Source organism: Rana temporaria, chromosome 9, assembly GCF_905171775.1.
Source record: "Rana temporaria chromosome 9, aRanTem1.1, whole genome shotgun sequence".
NCBI lineage: Eukaryota > Metazoa > Chordata > Amphibia > Anura > Ranidae > Rana > Rana temporaria.
In genome coordinates this window covers 70,417,228-70,431,330 of record NC_053497.1, presented here as the reverse complement: position 1 = coordinate 70,431,330, position 14,103 = coordinate 70,417,228, and the positions used below count along the sequence as shown (strand labels likewise).

The 14,103-nt window shown below is 43.9% G+C and overlaps 1 protein-coding gene across 1 annotated transcript; it reads right to left on the bottom strand.

The window, feature by feature from the left end:
- Window positions 1-499: 499 nt before the first annotated feature.
- BRS3 (bombesin receptor subtype 3) lies at window positions 500-9,315 on the bottom strand. The gene is made up of 3 exons (XM_040325142.1): window positions 8,674-9,315; window positions 5,823-6,174; window positions 500-1,265 (listed from the first exon to the last, which is right to left on the bottom strand). Exons 1-3 carry the CDS (start codon window positions 9,117-9,119, stop codon window positions 861-863), a joined length of 1,203 nt encoding a protein of 400 aa, XP_040181076.1. The 5' UTR covers window positions 9,120-9,315; the 3' UTR covers window positions 500-860.
- Window positions 9,316-14,103: the final 4,788 nt, after the last annotated feature.

Below are 14,103 nucleotides of genomic sequence, written 5' to 3'. Positions count from 1 at the left end.
GTGTCAGAGGCACAGCGGCAGCGGAGGACTGTGTCTGTGTCTGTGTTTGATGGGCGCTGGTGAGGCTGCATTTGATGGGCGCTGGTGAGGCTGCATTTGATGGGCGCTGGTGAGGCTGCATTTGATGGGCGCTGGTGAGGCTGCATTTGATGGGTGCTGGTGAGGCTGTTTTGATGGGCACTGATGAGGCTGCATTTGATGGGCGCTGGTGAGGCTGCATTTGATGGGTGCTGGTGAGGCTGTTTTGATGGGCACTGGTGAGGCTGTTTTGATGGGCACTGGTGAGGCTGCTTTTGATGGGCGCTGGTGAGGCTGCTTTTGATGGGCGCTGGTGAGGCTGCATTTGATGGGCACTGGTGAGGCTGCATTTGATGGGCGCTGGTGAGGCTGCATTTGATGGACGCTGGTGAGGCTACATTTGATGGGCGCTGGTGAGGCTGCATTTGATGGGCACTTCATTAAAAAGGTGGGGTATACATGGGCAGGACAAAGGGGGTGGAGTCAGGGGTAGAGCAAAATGAGGTTTTGTCTAGGGTGTCAAAAATCCTTGCACCAGCCCTGTGTCCAAACAACAATGCTTGGAACTGGGCTCTGGAGCAAATGAGAATTTTATGCTGCTTTGGCCATTTCTATGTTTTGGCACTTGCCGCAGTTTAGGAGAATTTAGGGTAATGTTGTAGAGACAAGGGGTGGAAAACAAAACCTCCTAAAAAAACAAACACTGGTTGACATGAACAGGAATGACATTGCATTTGCCTTCAGTTTATATCACAGTTGGCAACCACTGACTCCCCAGTCCCTACATTACCAGAACACATATTTATAGTCTTTTTTTGTCAGTTCCTTCATTTCTAACATAACTAAACACTGTCACTTTCTGGCTTCATGTCATAGGCTCCCAATAAGCCAATGCTTATTTCAGACACCTGCATGTTTCCTTTAATGGCTGTAATTCCAGTAGTGCTGCTGTGAGTTGGGCTCGGTTGGCTCGGCGGTGGATGTCTCTTGCAGCAGTATACCTGCTTCTTGAAGTGCTGTCTAAAGCTTCTGCTGAGCCAGTAGAGAGCAAAGGGGTTCACACAGGAATTGCTAAATGCCAGTATACGGGCAAAAATGGTGGCAGAGAGGTGGAGCATGGAGGAATTCACTGCTGTGTCGTAGGTGAAGGATCGATACAAGTAAAGGATGTGGTTAGGCAGCCAGCAGAAAGCGAACAGAGCAACCAACACGAGTACTGTTTTTGCGACTCTTTTTCGGGATTCGATCTAAAAAGAAGAAGAAAATAATACATTAATTTCAATGATGACGCAATCCTAGGGTACTGGAAGTGATGTTTATATACACTGTATTGTCAAAATGTATTGGGACACCTGCCTTTACACATACATGAACTTTAATGGCATCTCCGTAGGGTTCAATATTGAGTTGGCCCACCCTTTGCAGCTATAACAGCTTCAACTCTTCTGGGAAGGCTGTGCACAAGGTTTAGGAGTGAGTTTGGGGTGAAGGAACATGACTGGCCTGCACAGAGTCCTGACCTCAACCCGATAGAACACCTGCGCTTCTGGAAGAATGGTCAAACATTCCCATAGACACACCCCTAAACCTTGAGGACAGCCTTCCCAGAAGAGTTGAAGCTGTTATAGCTGCAAAGGGTGGGCCAACTCAATATCAAACCCTAAGCACTGAGACTGGGATGCCATTAAAGTCCATGTGTGTGTAAAGGCAGACGTCTCAATACTTTTGACACTATAGGGCCAGATCCACAAAGAAGTTACATCGGCGTATCTATTGATATGCCGCGTAACTTCTAGGATGCTCCGGCGTATCTTTGTTTTGTATCCACAAAACAAGATACGCCTGAATGTGGGCTAGATCCGACTGACGTACGTCTTAGTACGCCGTCGGATCTTAGGTGCATATTTACGCTGGCCGCTAGGTGGCACTTCCGTTGATTTCCGCGTAGAGTATGCAAATTAGCTAGATACGCCTTTCGTTTACGTAAGGCTTTTTTCGGCGTAACGTTACCCCTGCTCTATGAGGCGTATGCAATGTTAATAGACGTCGGGCCAGCGTAGAATTTTCCGTTGTTTACGTTGTTTGCGTAAAACGTTCGCGAATAGGGCTTTGCGTAAATTACGTTCACGTCGAAAAGCATTGACTATTTGCGACGTGATTTAGAGCATGCGCACTGGGATACCCCCACGGACGGCGCATGCGCTGTTCACAAAAAACGTAATTTACGTGGGGTCAAGTTGAATTACCATAAAACACGCCCACATCTTATCCATTTGAATTGCGCGCCCTTACGCCGACACATTTACGCTACGCCGCCGTAACTTACGGCGTAAATTCTTTGTGGATAAGGAACCTCCGCTCTAAGTTACGGCGGCGTAGTGTATCTGAGAAAGGAAAATCCACTTTACACTACAAGTGCAAAGTGCACTTGGAAGTGCAGTCGCTGTAAATTTGAGGGGTAGATCTGAAATGAGGGGAAGCTCTGCTGATTTTATCATCCAATCATGTGCAAGCTAAAATGCTGTTTTTTATTTTCCTTGCATGTCCCCCTTGGGATCTACAGCGACTGCACTTCCAAGTACACTTTCAGTGCACTTTGCACTTGTAGTGGATTTGCCTTTAGTAAATAACCCCCTATGTGTCTTTATTGTACTCAAATTCCAAGTGCCTACTGCATGCCCATGGGAAAAAAGTACTTCCACTGAATTTGTCAGGTACTTATCCTTAAAGTGGGGTACACCCGCAATTTTTTTTTTTTTAGTCAGCAGCTACAAACACTGTAGCTGCTGACTTTTAATATGGACACTTACCTGCCCTAGGCGCCCGCGATGTCGGCCCCCCGAGGCCAAGTCTTTGTAATGTCCCACAGGCCCAAAACAGAGTTTAATGGCCAGCCTACCAAAAATGAATATTTCAGTGATAGGTGATTTTGGTGGTTAGAAACACTTGCCTACTTTTCATATTTGTTGGGTTTATCTGCAGTATAAGATCTTTTCAGAATCTCCCACATACTACTCTGGAGTCTTTCTCCACCTACTAATGAAAAACAGTTTTTCTTTTTACTCCAACTACCTTCTCAGTAAGGCTGGGTTCACACTACGGTTTTCCCGTCCGTCAGCCGCATACGATTTCAGTATTGAAAACGTACGGGCCCGGACGGGAAAACGTATAGATAGACAATGCATTGCAAATCGTATGCACTCAGATGCATCCGGGTGCGTACGATTTGCTGGCAAAACGTTTTTTAAACGTACGCAAAACCGTGTTCAACCACGGTTTTGCGGTCGTTTTTAAAACAGTATGGCAAACGCATACGTTTTCCTTTAACATTAATGTCAATGGAAAACGCACATATGTGCGGTTCCATACGTTCCCGTCCGTTTCAGCCGCATACGGTTTTTCATATAAATCGTATGCGGCTGACGGACGGGAAAACCGTAGTGTGAACCCAGCCTAATATATCATATGTGAGTATAAGGCCTTGGTCACACAGGCATACTACAGTGTACACCTGTATGAAGGCCATATTTGCCAGAACGGGGATGCACAGGTGTTCAGTGTATCTGTTATACCTGCAACTGTCCCTGGAAGCTTGGTCTCCCATCTGGATGCCGGAGAAGTCCTGTAATTCTCCTGTGTTTGGAGCACTGTTATTGGACAGTTATCAGTTAATGTTTTGTGCCTGGTATTGTCTCCCATGCTTCTTAAAGCAATATTTTCTAAATGTCATTTTTTCCATTTTTTTTTTTTTTGCATTTAAGGCTAAATATTAGATCTGAGGTCTTTTTGACCCCAAATCTCATATTTAAGAGGACCTGTCATGCTTTTTTCTATTACAAGGGATGTTTACATTCCTTGTAATAGCAATAAAAGTGATCAATTTTTTTTTTTCAGTATAAAAATAAATAAGATAACAAAAAAAAACGTTTTTAAAGCGCCCCGTCCCGACGAGCTCGCGCGCAATAGCGAACGCATATGTGAGTAGCGCCCGCATATGAAAACGGTATTCAATACACACAAGTGTGGTATCACCGCGATCGTTAGAGCGAGAGCAATAATTCTAACCATAGAACTCCTATGTAGCTCAAAAGATGCAACCTATAGAATTTTTTAAACGTCGCCTATGGAGATTTTTAAGGGTAAAAGTTTGACGCCATTCCACGAGCGGGCGCAATTTTGAAGTGTGACATGTTGGGTATCATTTTACTCGGCGTAACATTATCTTTCACAATATATAAAAAAATTGGGCTAACTTTACTGCTGTCTTATTTTTAAATTAAAAAAAGTGATTTTTTTCCAAAAAAAGCGCGCTTGTAAGACCGCTGCGCAAATACGGTGTGACAAAAAGTATTGCAATTACCGCCATTTTATTCTCTAGGGTGTTAGAAAAAATATATATATATAATGTTTGGGGGTTTTAAGTAATTTTCTAGCATAAAAAAATGTTTTAGTCTTGTAAACGCTTTATTTATTTTTTTTTTTTTTGAAAAGCCTATGGCGTGTAACACACCCAAAAACTCCACCCGGTGCAGAAAAAATGTGCACACACATAAAGAGTGTTCACAAAAACGTGCAGACGGATGCAACGTCAAGTGGTCCTCCTGTGAAGAGGGACCCAAACCCTGATCCCCCGTGGCGTTAGGCTCCAGACGGGGACTGAGGTACTGTGGTCCGAGCAACCGAAGCCGACACGGACCCAACATCCTTGGAGGGACTGCCGAAACAGAACCCTCCCAGTACTAGGTGGGGCTCCCCCGAAGGGAGACCCCATGAGAGCAGGCGAACTAAGCCAGAAGGCCATGTCCACCCACTCCCAAGACGTTCAGGGCTGGCCTGAGGACCGGCACCCTACTGATCACACAGTGAGACAAAACGTGCACAAACAAAAAAAGACAAAAACGTGACAAAACATAGGCAATAAATTAAATAAAGTGGGGGAAAGGGATAGTGAAGAGGAGAGTGAAAAGAAGTGGTCATTGTGTTCAACAATGACCAGGCCCTCCGGCCAGGAATAAAAAATACCTCCGGTCCTAGCCAAAAGGCCCGGCCCAGGAGGAGGAGTCTTGTAAACGCTGAATCTGAAAAACACCCAAGGTCCCTAAGTGGTTAGGGCTGGCTCCACCCAGGAGTGATGACAAGGGGCATAGGGGCATAGTAGCCATCTTAGAGAGAGCACATGTAAAGGAGCTGATAAGATGTGCTGTCCTGAGATGCATGTTGCAGTGTACAGATGACCTGAAATAAACATCCATTGTTCCAGACCAGAGTCTTGTGTCTCTCACAACACAGAGGATATAACAGTATCCTCATGCAGGCAGTCCAGTTCATGTCAATTAGCTGCACAGACACAGCTACTACTCCCAATTTGACAGCTGCAGGAGTGTGAGTGCTTGGCCCTGCACACAGACAGGGTACATTTGGGAACATGCGCCTGTAGCCGCACCCGCAAGGATGCCAAATTGGGAGCAGCAGCTGTCTGTGCAGCTGCTGTGTTCCAGCTGACAGAAACAGGACTGCCTTCACAGTGTTGCACAGAACACCTGTGCACCCCCGTGTGGGTAAAACACAGCTCCTACATGGGTGGATTTTGATTGGATTACACTGGTAGAATTTTTGTGAACTAGAAGTCAGCATGTGCGTCAACTTGCAAATACCAACCCATTACTAAAGAATCACTTGTAGCTGGACTGGGTACTACCTGAAGTAAGAATGCCTTCCTCCAGTTGAACACTTCTCCCACTGTAGGAAATACTTTGTAAATTTCTCACACTTTTGAAAACATTGTTGGGATCAATGTAACAAACCTGCTTGCGGGCATGAGTGTGCTCCTCAGCTGGCATGTTGAATGTGCTCTTGTACAGTGTTTTAGCGATAAGGAAATAGTAGGCAGAAATGATTGATAGTGGTACGATGTAAAACACCAGGAAGCACATCAGGGAATGAGCCTCTTGTAGTATTTTTTCAGAGACGGGATAAGGAGCACAGGCTTGAAAGGATGAGTTTTTGTCTGGGCTGCTGAATTCATACAGATCTGAGAACACCGCTTCTGGAGTCGCCAGTAACATAGAAATGATCCAGACACAAGCAGCTTTACCACATGTCTTCAATACCGCATCTGATGTTTGCAGCTCCAAAGGCTTTACTATAGCTTTGTATCTGTGAAATATTTAACATGCAGTAATTAATGATTTAAAAAGGGCTTACTGCATCAGTTGTGCAATTTTGGTAAATAGCACATTTACTATTTCATCATACAATGGTAATGAAGCCTTTTTTAATAACTAGCTTAAATTATTTAGTGTTTGGAGAGTATAAACAGAAAAAAATTAATTAAAAATTCGGCATTTAATTGGAAAAATAAAGAAACCACTTACCAGCCAATGACGCCTAATAATTAAATACATCACAAATGTCTTTTAATACACCCTTATACAGTCACACGCTCGGTTTTCACGGCGGTAAAAAGTCAGCCGTGAAAACCGAGGGGAAAGCCGAGAACCCGGCAGGAAAACTGCCATGGAGCTTTGGCCAGGAATCCCGGCGGTGTGTATGCTCCATAGAGTATTAGTAAATCTGGCGGGAAAAAAGCCGCCGGGAATCCCAACTGAAAAATAAAGAGCAGGTTCTCTATTTTCCTGTCGCGATTCTCGTCTGTTTTCCTGACGGGAAAACTGCTAGGAAGCATACACACGTCCAGTTTTTCCGGGCCAAAAGCTCTCCTTGCAGTTTTCCCGATTTTTTTATCTATCAATATGGCATTGTATATCTATATGTCGGTTTGCTTTTATGCATAGTTAACTATTTTACAAATTCTATATAATCTAATATAAACAATATCAGCAAATGCAGACACATTCAATTTCACGTTAGTTATTAAAGCTTTTATTTTGTTTTTTAATACATTTAACAGCCAAGTGCCAACAGGAATTAGTAGATACTATCAATATTTAAACATCCTGACAATTTTGCCTTTTGAGAATACATGCTTTCATCAAAAGCCTGCTCATGCAAACCTAAGAATTTAACACCTTCCCTATTATGCCAGATACATTTCTTTTGCCCATATACAAATTACAACTTTTTAGGTTATATATTATATGCACTTACTCTGCTGTGTTTTATTGTAATAAAATATTAAATTCACAGAATGGCACATGCATTAGTAACTGTATTAGTAATTAGTAATTAGTAAGAAATCTTGAATATCATTTTAATTTGTAATAGGTATTATTTTAAATGGCACACTTGCTATATAATGTTTGTATATTGTATGTGTGTATATATATATATATATATATATATATATATATATATATATATATATATATATATATATATATTGTTTGTATTTTTGTTTTTCTTGTTCTTGTAGAATTTAGAGTCTCTTGCCACTTAGTTTTTTAACAATAAAATGCCTGCTAGTATGTAATTTAATGATGCATAGTAAAAAAAAAAGACCCAAGTGTCCATTGAATACAAATCTATCACTTGTGAGGCAAGAATATGATTTTGTAAAGCAAAAATGCATCATACTTCCTAAATCCATGTTTTATTGCTGAGTATTTAGTAGTGGAAAATATACATTTTTTTTTACATCTTCAGAAAGCTAATTGGCAGCTGAATAAAGGTCTCATCGCTGTGCATAGATGCAGCAAATAATTATTTACCACGGATGTGCCCTGTGAAATTTTTGCTATATTAGATTAATTCTGAAACATTGAAATTATTAAATGTAGTAGTTAATAGCAGCATATGCAAATACTTTTGGGTTGTCCATTCACGGTACCCATGAAAATGAAATGATCCATTTGGACATTTCTATATTAGAACATACTCCTGATTCTCAGGATAATAGCCAATCGGCTGTTGTATTTCTTGCCCATAGAAGCCTGCATTATTACACTGCCCATTTTATAGACAGCCTTGGAATGAAGAAAAGAACAAGATAAGGATATGTTAGGCAATGATATTTGTTGAGTCAAACATTCTTTATTTTAGCATTATATGAATAATGGAAATATAATAATAAAATTAATTATGAATCCAGTTAAAGTGGAGGTTCACCCGAAAACTTAATTTTTAACATTAGATTGATGCTCATTTTGTCAAGGGGAATCAGGTAGTTTTTTTAAAATCGAAGCAGTACTTACCGTTTTAGAGAGCGATCTTCTCTGCCGCTTCCGGGTATGGGCTTCGGGACTGGGCGTTCCTATTTGATTGACAGGCTTCCGACAGGCTTCCGACGGTCGCATACATCGCGTCACGATTTTCCGAAAGTAGCCGAACGTCGGTGCGCAGGCGCCGTATAGAGCCGCACCGACGTTCGGCTTCTTTCGGCTACTCGTGACGCGATGTATGCAACCGTCGGAAGCCTGTCGGAAGCCTGTCAATCAAATAGGAACGCCCAGTCCCGAAGACCATACCCGGAAGCGGCGGAGAAGATCTATCTCTATAACGGTAAGTACTGCTTCGATTTAAAAAAAAAAACCTGATTCCCCTTGACAAAATGAGCATCAATCTAATGTTAAAACATTTTTTTCGGGTGAACTCTTGCTTTAAGTAAAATAAAATAAATAAATTCTGTATTATTACCATTCTCAACATTCTTTAACCAAATAGATATCAGTAAGATAGATTATTCAAAAAAGAACCTACCTGTCAGCACTAAGAACAGTCAGTGTAAATACAGATACACCAACAGATGTGAGTTGTATGAAAGAGATCACCTTGCAGCCAACTTTTCCAAAAAGCCACGTGTCCACCATATACCTAGAGGCGTCCACTGGAACACATGTCAGCAGAAGAAGCAAATCTCCAAAAGCAAGGCTGGTGATGAAGATATTCGGAACGGTTTGCATCGACTTAATCTTGAAAAATACTTTGATAAGTATTGTGTTCCCTAGGAGACCGACTGAAATGATAAGAGCATATGTGACAGAAATAGTTGCCAGGACTTCCAAACCAGGGGACGAGTCGACACTCTCTTCTCGGTAGAAAAGGGCACTGTCGTTCCAGGATGGGAAAGAGACGGTGCCATTGATGACAGATGACGGCGTCTGGCTAAATGATGGAAAATTTGCAGGCATATTGTTTTCCATCATGAGAGTAAGATTTTTTTTTTCCCTCTTAAAAGTACCTCCCGGGTAATGTGAATCTGATAAAATGCATCATTACAGTCAGTAAAGGAAATAGTTCTAAAGTCGGAGTTTCACTTGATGCATTAAAATCCTCACGCGCTCCCCCTGAATGGAGAACTGTTTTCAGTACCCATCAGTCTTACCGAGTGCTTAGATCATTTCTTACAATTCAGCACTGAGAAGTGTGGGAGGTGCTGCAAATTAATACTGAATTTACACATAGGAATCCTGGGAAATGAGTCTTCCACCCATTACTGACAGTTAAATCAGGTTTTTTTTCTATTAGTGATTATATAAATTTTAAATATATTTATATAGAATCACTTAATTTTATAAATGTTCCCTGCTGTCTTTTAAACAGATATAAATAACTTGCCTTAAAAGCTAATATGCAGGGTTTTGTTAAATTATTCATATGTTTCGTGCTTTATTTAACTGTACTAGTTATACTGTGTGGAAGATGTAGGTCAACTATCCGAGAAACAAAATAAAAAGATGTGAAATGGACTTAATGTACAGAACAGAATTTGACCAACGAATGTAAGAACAAGGGTCAGACTGGATGCTTCCAGGTCAAGATTAATGAAAAGGCAACATATATTCTGACCTAAGGCTCGGTTCACACTGGGGTGGCTTCAAAGTCACCTGACTCTAAAGCCACCCGCACAGCGGGGCTTCAGTGTGGCTTCCAAAGGACCACTTTAATAGAAGTCAATGCAAGCTGCTCTGAAGTCATTCCCAAGTAGTGCAGGAACCTTTTTCTAAGTCGGACTGACTTGAGTCGCTGCGATTAGAACGGTTCCATTGCACTGAAATCACCCCAGTGTGAACCAATCCTGGGGATTGCAATTTGCCCCTTTTTTATTATATTTAATTTCTAATATGCACTCTAGAGTACAGTAAAACCTTGGATTGCGAGTATAATTCATTCTGGAAACTTGCTTGTAATCCAAAGCACTTGTATATCCAAGCAAATTTCCCCATAAGAAATAATGGAAACTCAGGTGATTCGTTTCACAACCATTTATTCATAGGGCTTTCAGTTTAGAGTCCATATAAAAAGATTATGGCAATGTGTTGTGTAACCATAAAATGTCCATTCACAAATGGCAGTATCCACAAGGGGATTACTAGCAAAATCCAACAGGAGCTACAGAGTATAAAAAAGAAGAGAGGCACCTCTAAGGCCCCGTACACACGACAGAGTTTCTCGGCAGAATTCAGCCAGAAACTCGATCGGAGCTGAATTCTGCCGAGAAACCCGGCCGTGTGTACACTTTCGGCCGAGGAAGCCGACGAGTTCCTCGTCGAGCCAAATAGAGAACATGTTCTCTATTTCCTCATTGTTCAATGAGGAAAGTTGGCTCGCCGAGATCCTCGCGGCTTCACACAGAACTCGACGAGCAAAACGATGAGTTTTGCCCATCGAGTTCCTCGGACGTGTGTACGGGGCCTGAGTGTAGCAATATGGTTCCATTTAACGAAGGTGCAACATTTAGCAACTCACATGGTTGATGAATAAAACAGGCACATCTAAGCATGCAGCTATCTGGGGTAAAGATGTACACATAGACCAGGGGTGCCCAACCAGTGGCCCGGGGGTATATCACATGGTATATATGGGCATATCTTTTCTGCAGTGGTTACTGGGCTGCTTTCAAACTGATCTGCGGATGCAGAGCAGTGCACTTGCGGGTTACCTGCACTGAGCCATAGACTTCTGTTATTACCTGTGAGTATGATGAGCTTTCTGAAAGTGCACCAAACCTGCAGAATATATTAGAAGTCTATTGCAAAGTGCAGGAAAGCCAAAAGGGACACTGCGTTGCACCCATGGTACAGGAAAGACCGCAGCGCATCAGTGTGAAAGCAGCCATTGGCCCTTTTCACATGGTCAGCCCCACCCAATTCGACCCTTCAAGCACCTCTAAGGAGTGGCAGACGTAAACCGATTTATGTGCTACCTCCAATCCGATACGGAAAAAAAAAAAAAGGAGTATAGTGGGCTGTGTCCGTGTCCGCTCTGCATATGCAGAGCGAACATGGACATTCTGTCCACCTGCTCTGCTCATTGTGGCCCAGCGACCGGTTACCAAGTTGCTTAAATGGCCCTTGCTCTTCTAAAGGTTGGGCACCCCTGACATAGACCATCCTCCACACCACTGGCTCTCACCGCTGTCAGTCTGCAGTGGTGTCCGGGAAGACTACCCTGAAAGCGAGGCTTGTAGTGCTCATGGAGTGCAGCGTGGAAGGGATCACGTTGATGGCAGTGCTGAGGATGGTCTATGTGGACAGCTTTACCCCAGACCCAGATGCTTGCATACTTGGATGTGCCTGTTTTAATCATCAACCATGTCCTCAGGTCCAACATGTGTGAACCTCTTGGCTTGACAAAGAACTAGGCCCTGACAAAGTTTTCTAGTATAAAGCTTGTTGGGCAGTATTTAATAATGTCACATGCTGGGATGAAAGCGTATGGGCTGATGTGTTAAAATAGATCACATCACAGTTTAAAAGAGGTTGGTGTATAGAAAATTTGCTCTGTGAATGTCAGTTTCTATTTGTTGCCTTTTGCTGGGTAATATTCTATAATTTGTATGAAAATTCTTAGAAAAATGTATATGAAAATTCTCAGAACATCCAAATGTTGTTTGAAAGTAGTTCAATATTTCAAGATTTTCTTTGCTTTTAACAATAGATTTTGTAATGAATGAACTTTACCAAAACAAAAACCACATACAGTGTTAGAAATCCAAAAATCCCTTGCTCACCTCAGTAGCAACTTCCAATCTTCACCATAATTTCAAATACAACTTCCAACATTTATTGAGCAATTTCTCAGCCAGCTTGGACAAATTGAAAACTCTGGCTGTTTCCTGATCCGGTAGACAGGGCAGGACATAGGGTGGTGAGGGCCCCTGGGCTTGAGTCACTTTCGGGCCCTACCTTCTACACATTACTTTAAATAGAACAAAATGATACATACACCACAGGGGTGCTCAGGGACTGTGCAGACATGCAGGGGGTGGTCAGGGACTGTGCAGACATACAGGGGTGGTCAGGGACTGTGCAGACATACAGGGGTGGTCAGGGACTGTGCAGACATACAGGGGTGGTCAGGGACTGTGCGGACATAGAGAGGTGGTCAGGGACTGTGCGGAAATACAGGGGTGGTCAGGGACTGTGCAGACATACAGGGGTGGTCAGGGACTGTGCGGACATACAAGGGTGGTCAGGGACTGTGCAAACATACAGGGGTGATCAGGGACTGTGCAGACATAGAGGGGTGGTCAGGGACTGTGCGGAAATACAGGGGTGATCAGGGACTATGCAGACATACAGGGGGGGTCAGGGACTGTGCGGACATAGAGGGGTGGTCAGGGACTGTGTGGAAATACAGGGGTGGTCAGGGACTGTGCGGACATACAGGGGTGGTCAGGGACTGTGCAGATATACAGGGGTGATCAGGGACTGTGCGGACATAGAGGGGTGGTCAGGGACTGTGCGGAAATACAGGGGTGGTCAGGGACTGTGCAGACATACAGGGGGGTCAGGGACTGTGCGGACATGCAGGGGTGGTCAGGGACTGTGCAGACATACAGGGGTGGTCAGGGACTGTGCGGAAATACAGGGGGTGGTCATGGTAATGACAAGCAAACTCTCTGTCTCACCTGACTATCAAGGTAATAACCTCACATTGCAGCAGCAGCCCCCGCCAAACACTGGAGTCACAGCCACAGACGATCCTGGTGCAGATGCCAGGGCAGGACAGTTGATCACTCTTCCGAGTCTTCCGTCCTCTACTACAAGCAGGACTCAGGAGAAGCCGGCTGTCCACTTTGAGCGCCTGTCCTGCAGTGCATTCTGGGAGGTGTAGTCTCTGCAGCGTGCAGGCACAGCCCGGCCGAGTCTAGTATGTGCTGAACTACATCTCCCATCATACAATGTGGTGTCAACTAGGACAGCGGTGGAGCCTGCTATTGGCTGCTGCCGCTGATGAGGGTGTAACAGGGGGGGACTTTTAATGTATGTCGGTGATGTTCTTTCTGTCACTCTAATCTGACAGAATGCCGGCCCACTCGCGGCTCACACCACCAGCCTTTGCCTAATTAGAGAGCCGCCTCTGCAGGCAGGGGCCCCCTATTGGGCGGGCCCATGGGCTTGAGCCCAGTCAAGCCCAATGGTAAGTCCGGCCCTGCCGGTAGATGCTACGTCTAAAAGATGAATATCATGCTGCATCTCCTGTATCATTTACAGGCATTGGCAGTTAAGATTCCTCAGGAATTCTTTTGTAAGCTCTGGTCAATTTTTATTAAGTATATTTGGCAAGGTAAGCCTTTCAAAAGATCACTTCTGCAATGACAAAAGCTTAGAGGAGGGGTTGGTCTTCCCAACCCGGCCTTATAGTGTACGGCAGTTCACATGAACAGAGTGGTCGACTGGTGTAGACACTCCTCTCATAAATTATGGGTATCCCTGGAACAGGAATCGGTGCCGTTCTCTTTAGCCGGCCTTCCATGGACTGGGATCTGTTTTTCCTGATCAAATCTCTTCTCCACGCCCCTCAATCGAGCCCACTTTAATGGAGCGCCGCAGGTGGCCAGGATGACCAGCTTCCCCTTTCGGCTAATGCTTGTTATTGGCCACCCAGCACAAAGTCCTCTGACAAAGCCTTTCACCTTCAGCCAGACCTGAACCTGGTAAGAGCTTCTACTTTTCCTGGCCCCTCTGCGTGGATCCATCCATCAGTCATATATCTGGCCCTCAACTTCTCTATTTTAGGCAGGTGAAAGATTTTGAAACTGTGCCATTTTCTTCGGTCCCTCCCAGATCATGCTTTGGGGGGCACGTGGCCTGGTATGGTTCAGGAAGGGGCCCTCTATTGTCACCCACTTTCCTGGCCTGTCAGTTTGCATGCTTGGATAAGGGTCTGGTATGGATTTTAGGG

Excerpts from the sequence above, each read along its gene's own strand:
- BRS3 (XM_040325142.1), bottom strand. The coding sequence starts at position 9,119 with ATGATGGAAAACAATATGCCTGCAAATTTTCCATCATTTAGCCAGACG. Across the intron at positions 6,175-8,673 it reads ACTGTTCTTAGTGCTGACAG|ATACAAAGCTATAGTAAAGC; the intron begins GTAGGTTCTTTT and ends AATATTTCACAG. Across the intron at positions 1,266-5,822 it reads ACACTCATGCCCGCAAGCAG|ATCGAATCCCGAAAAAGAGT; the intron begins GTTTGTTACATT and ends TCTTCTTTTTAG.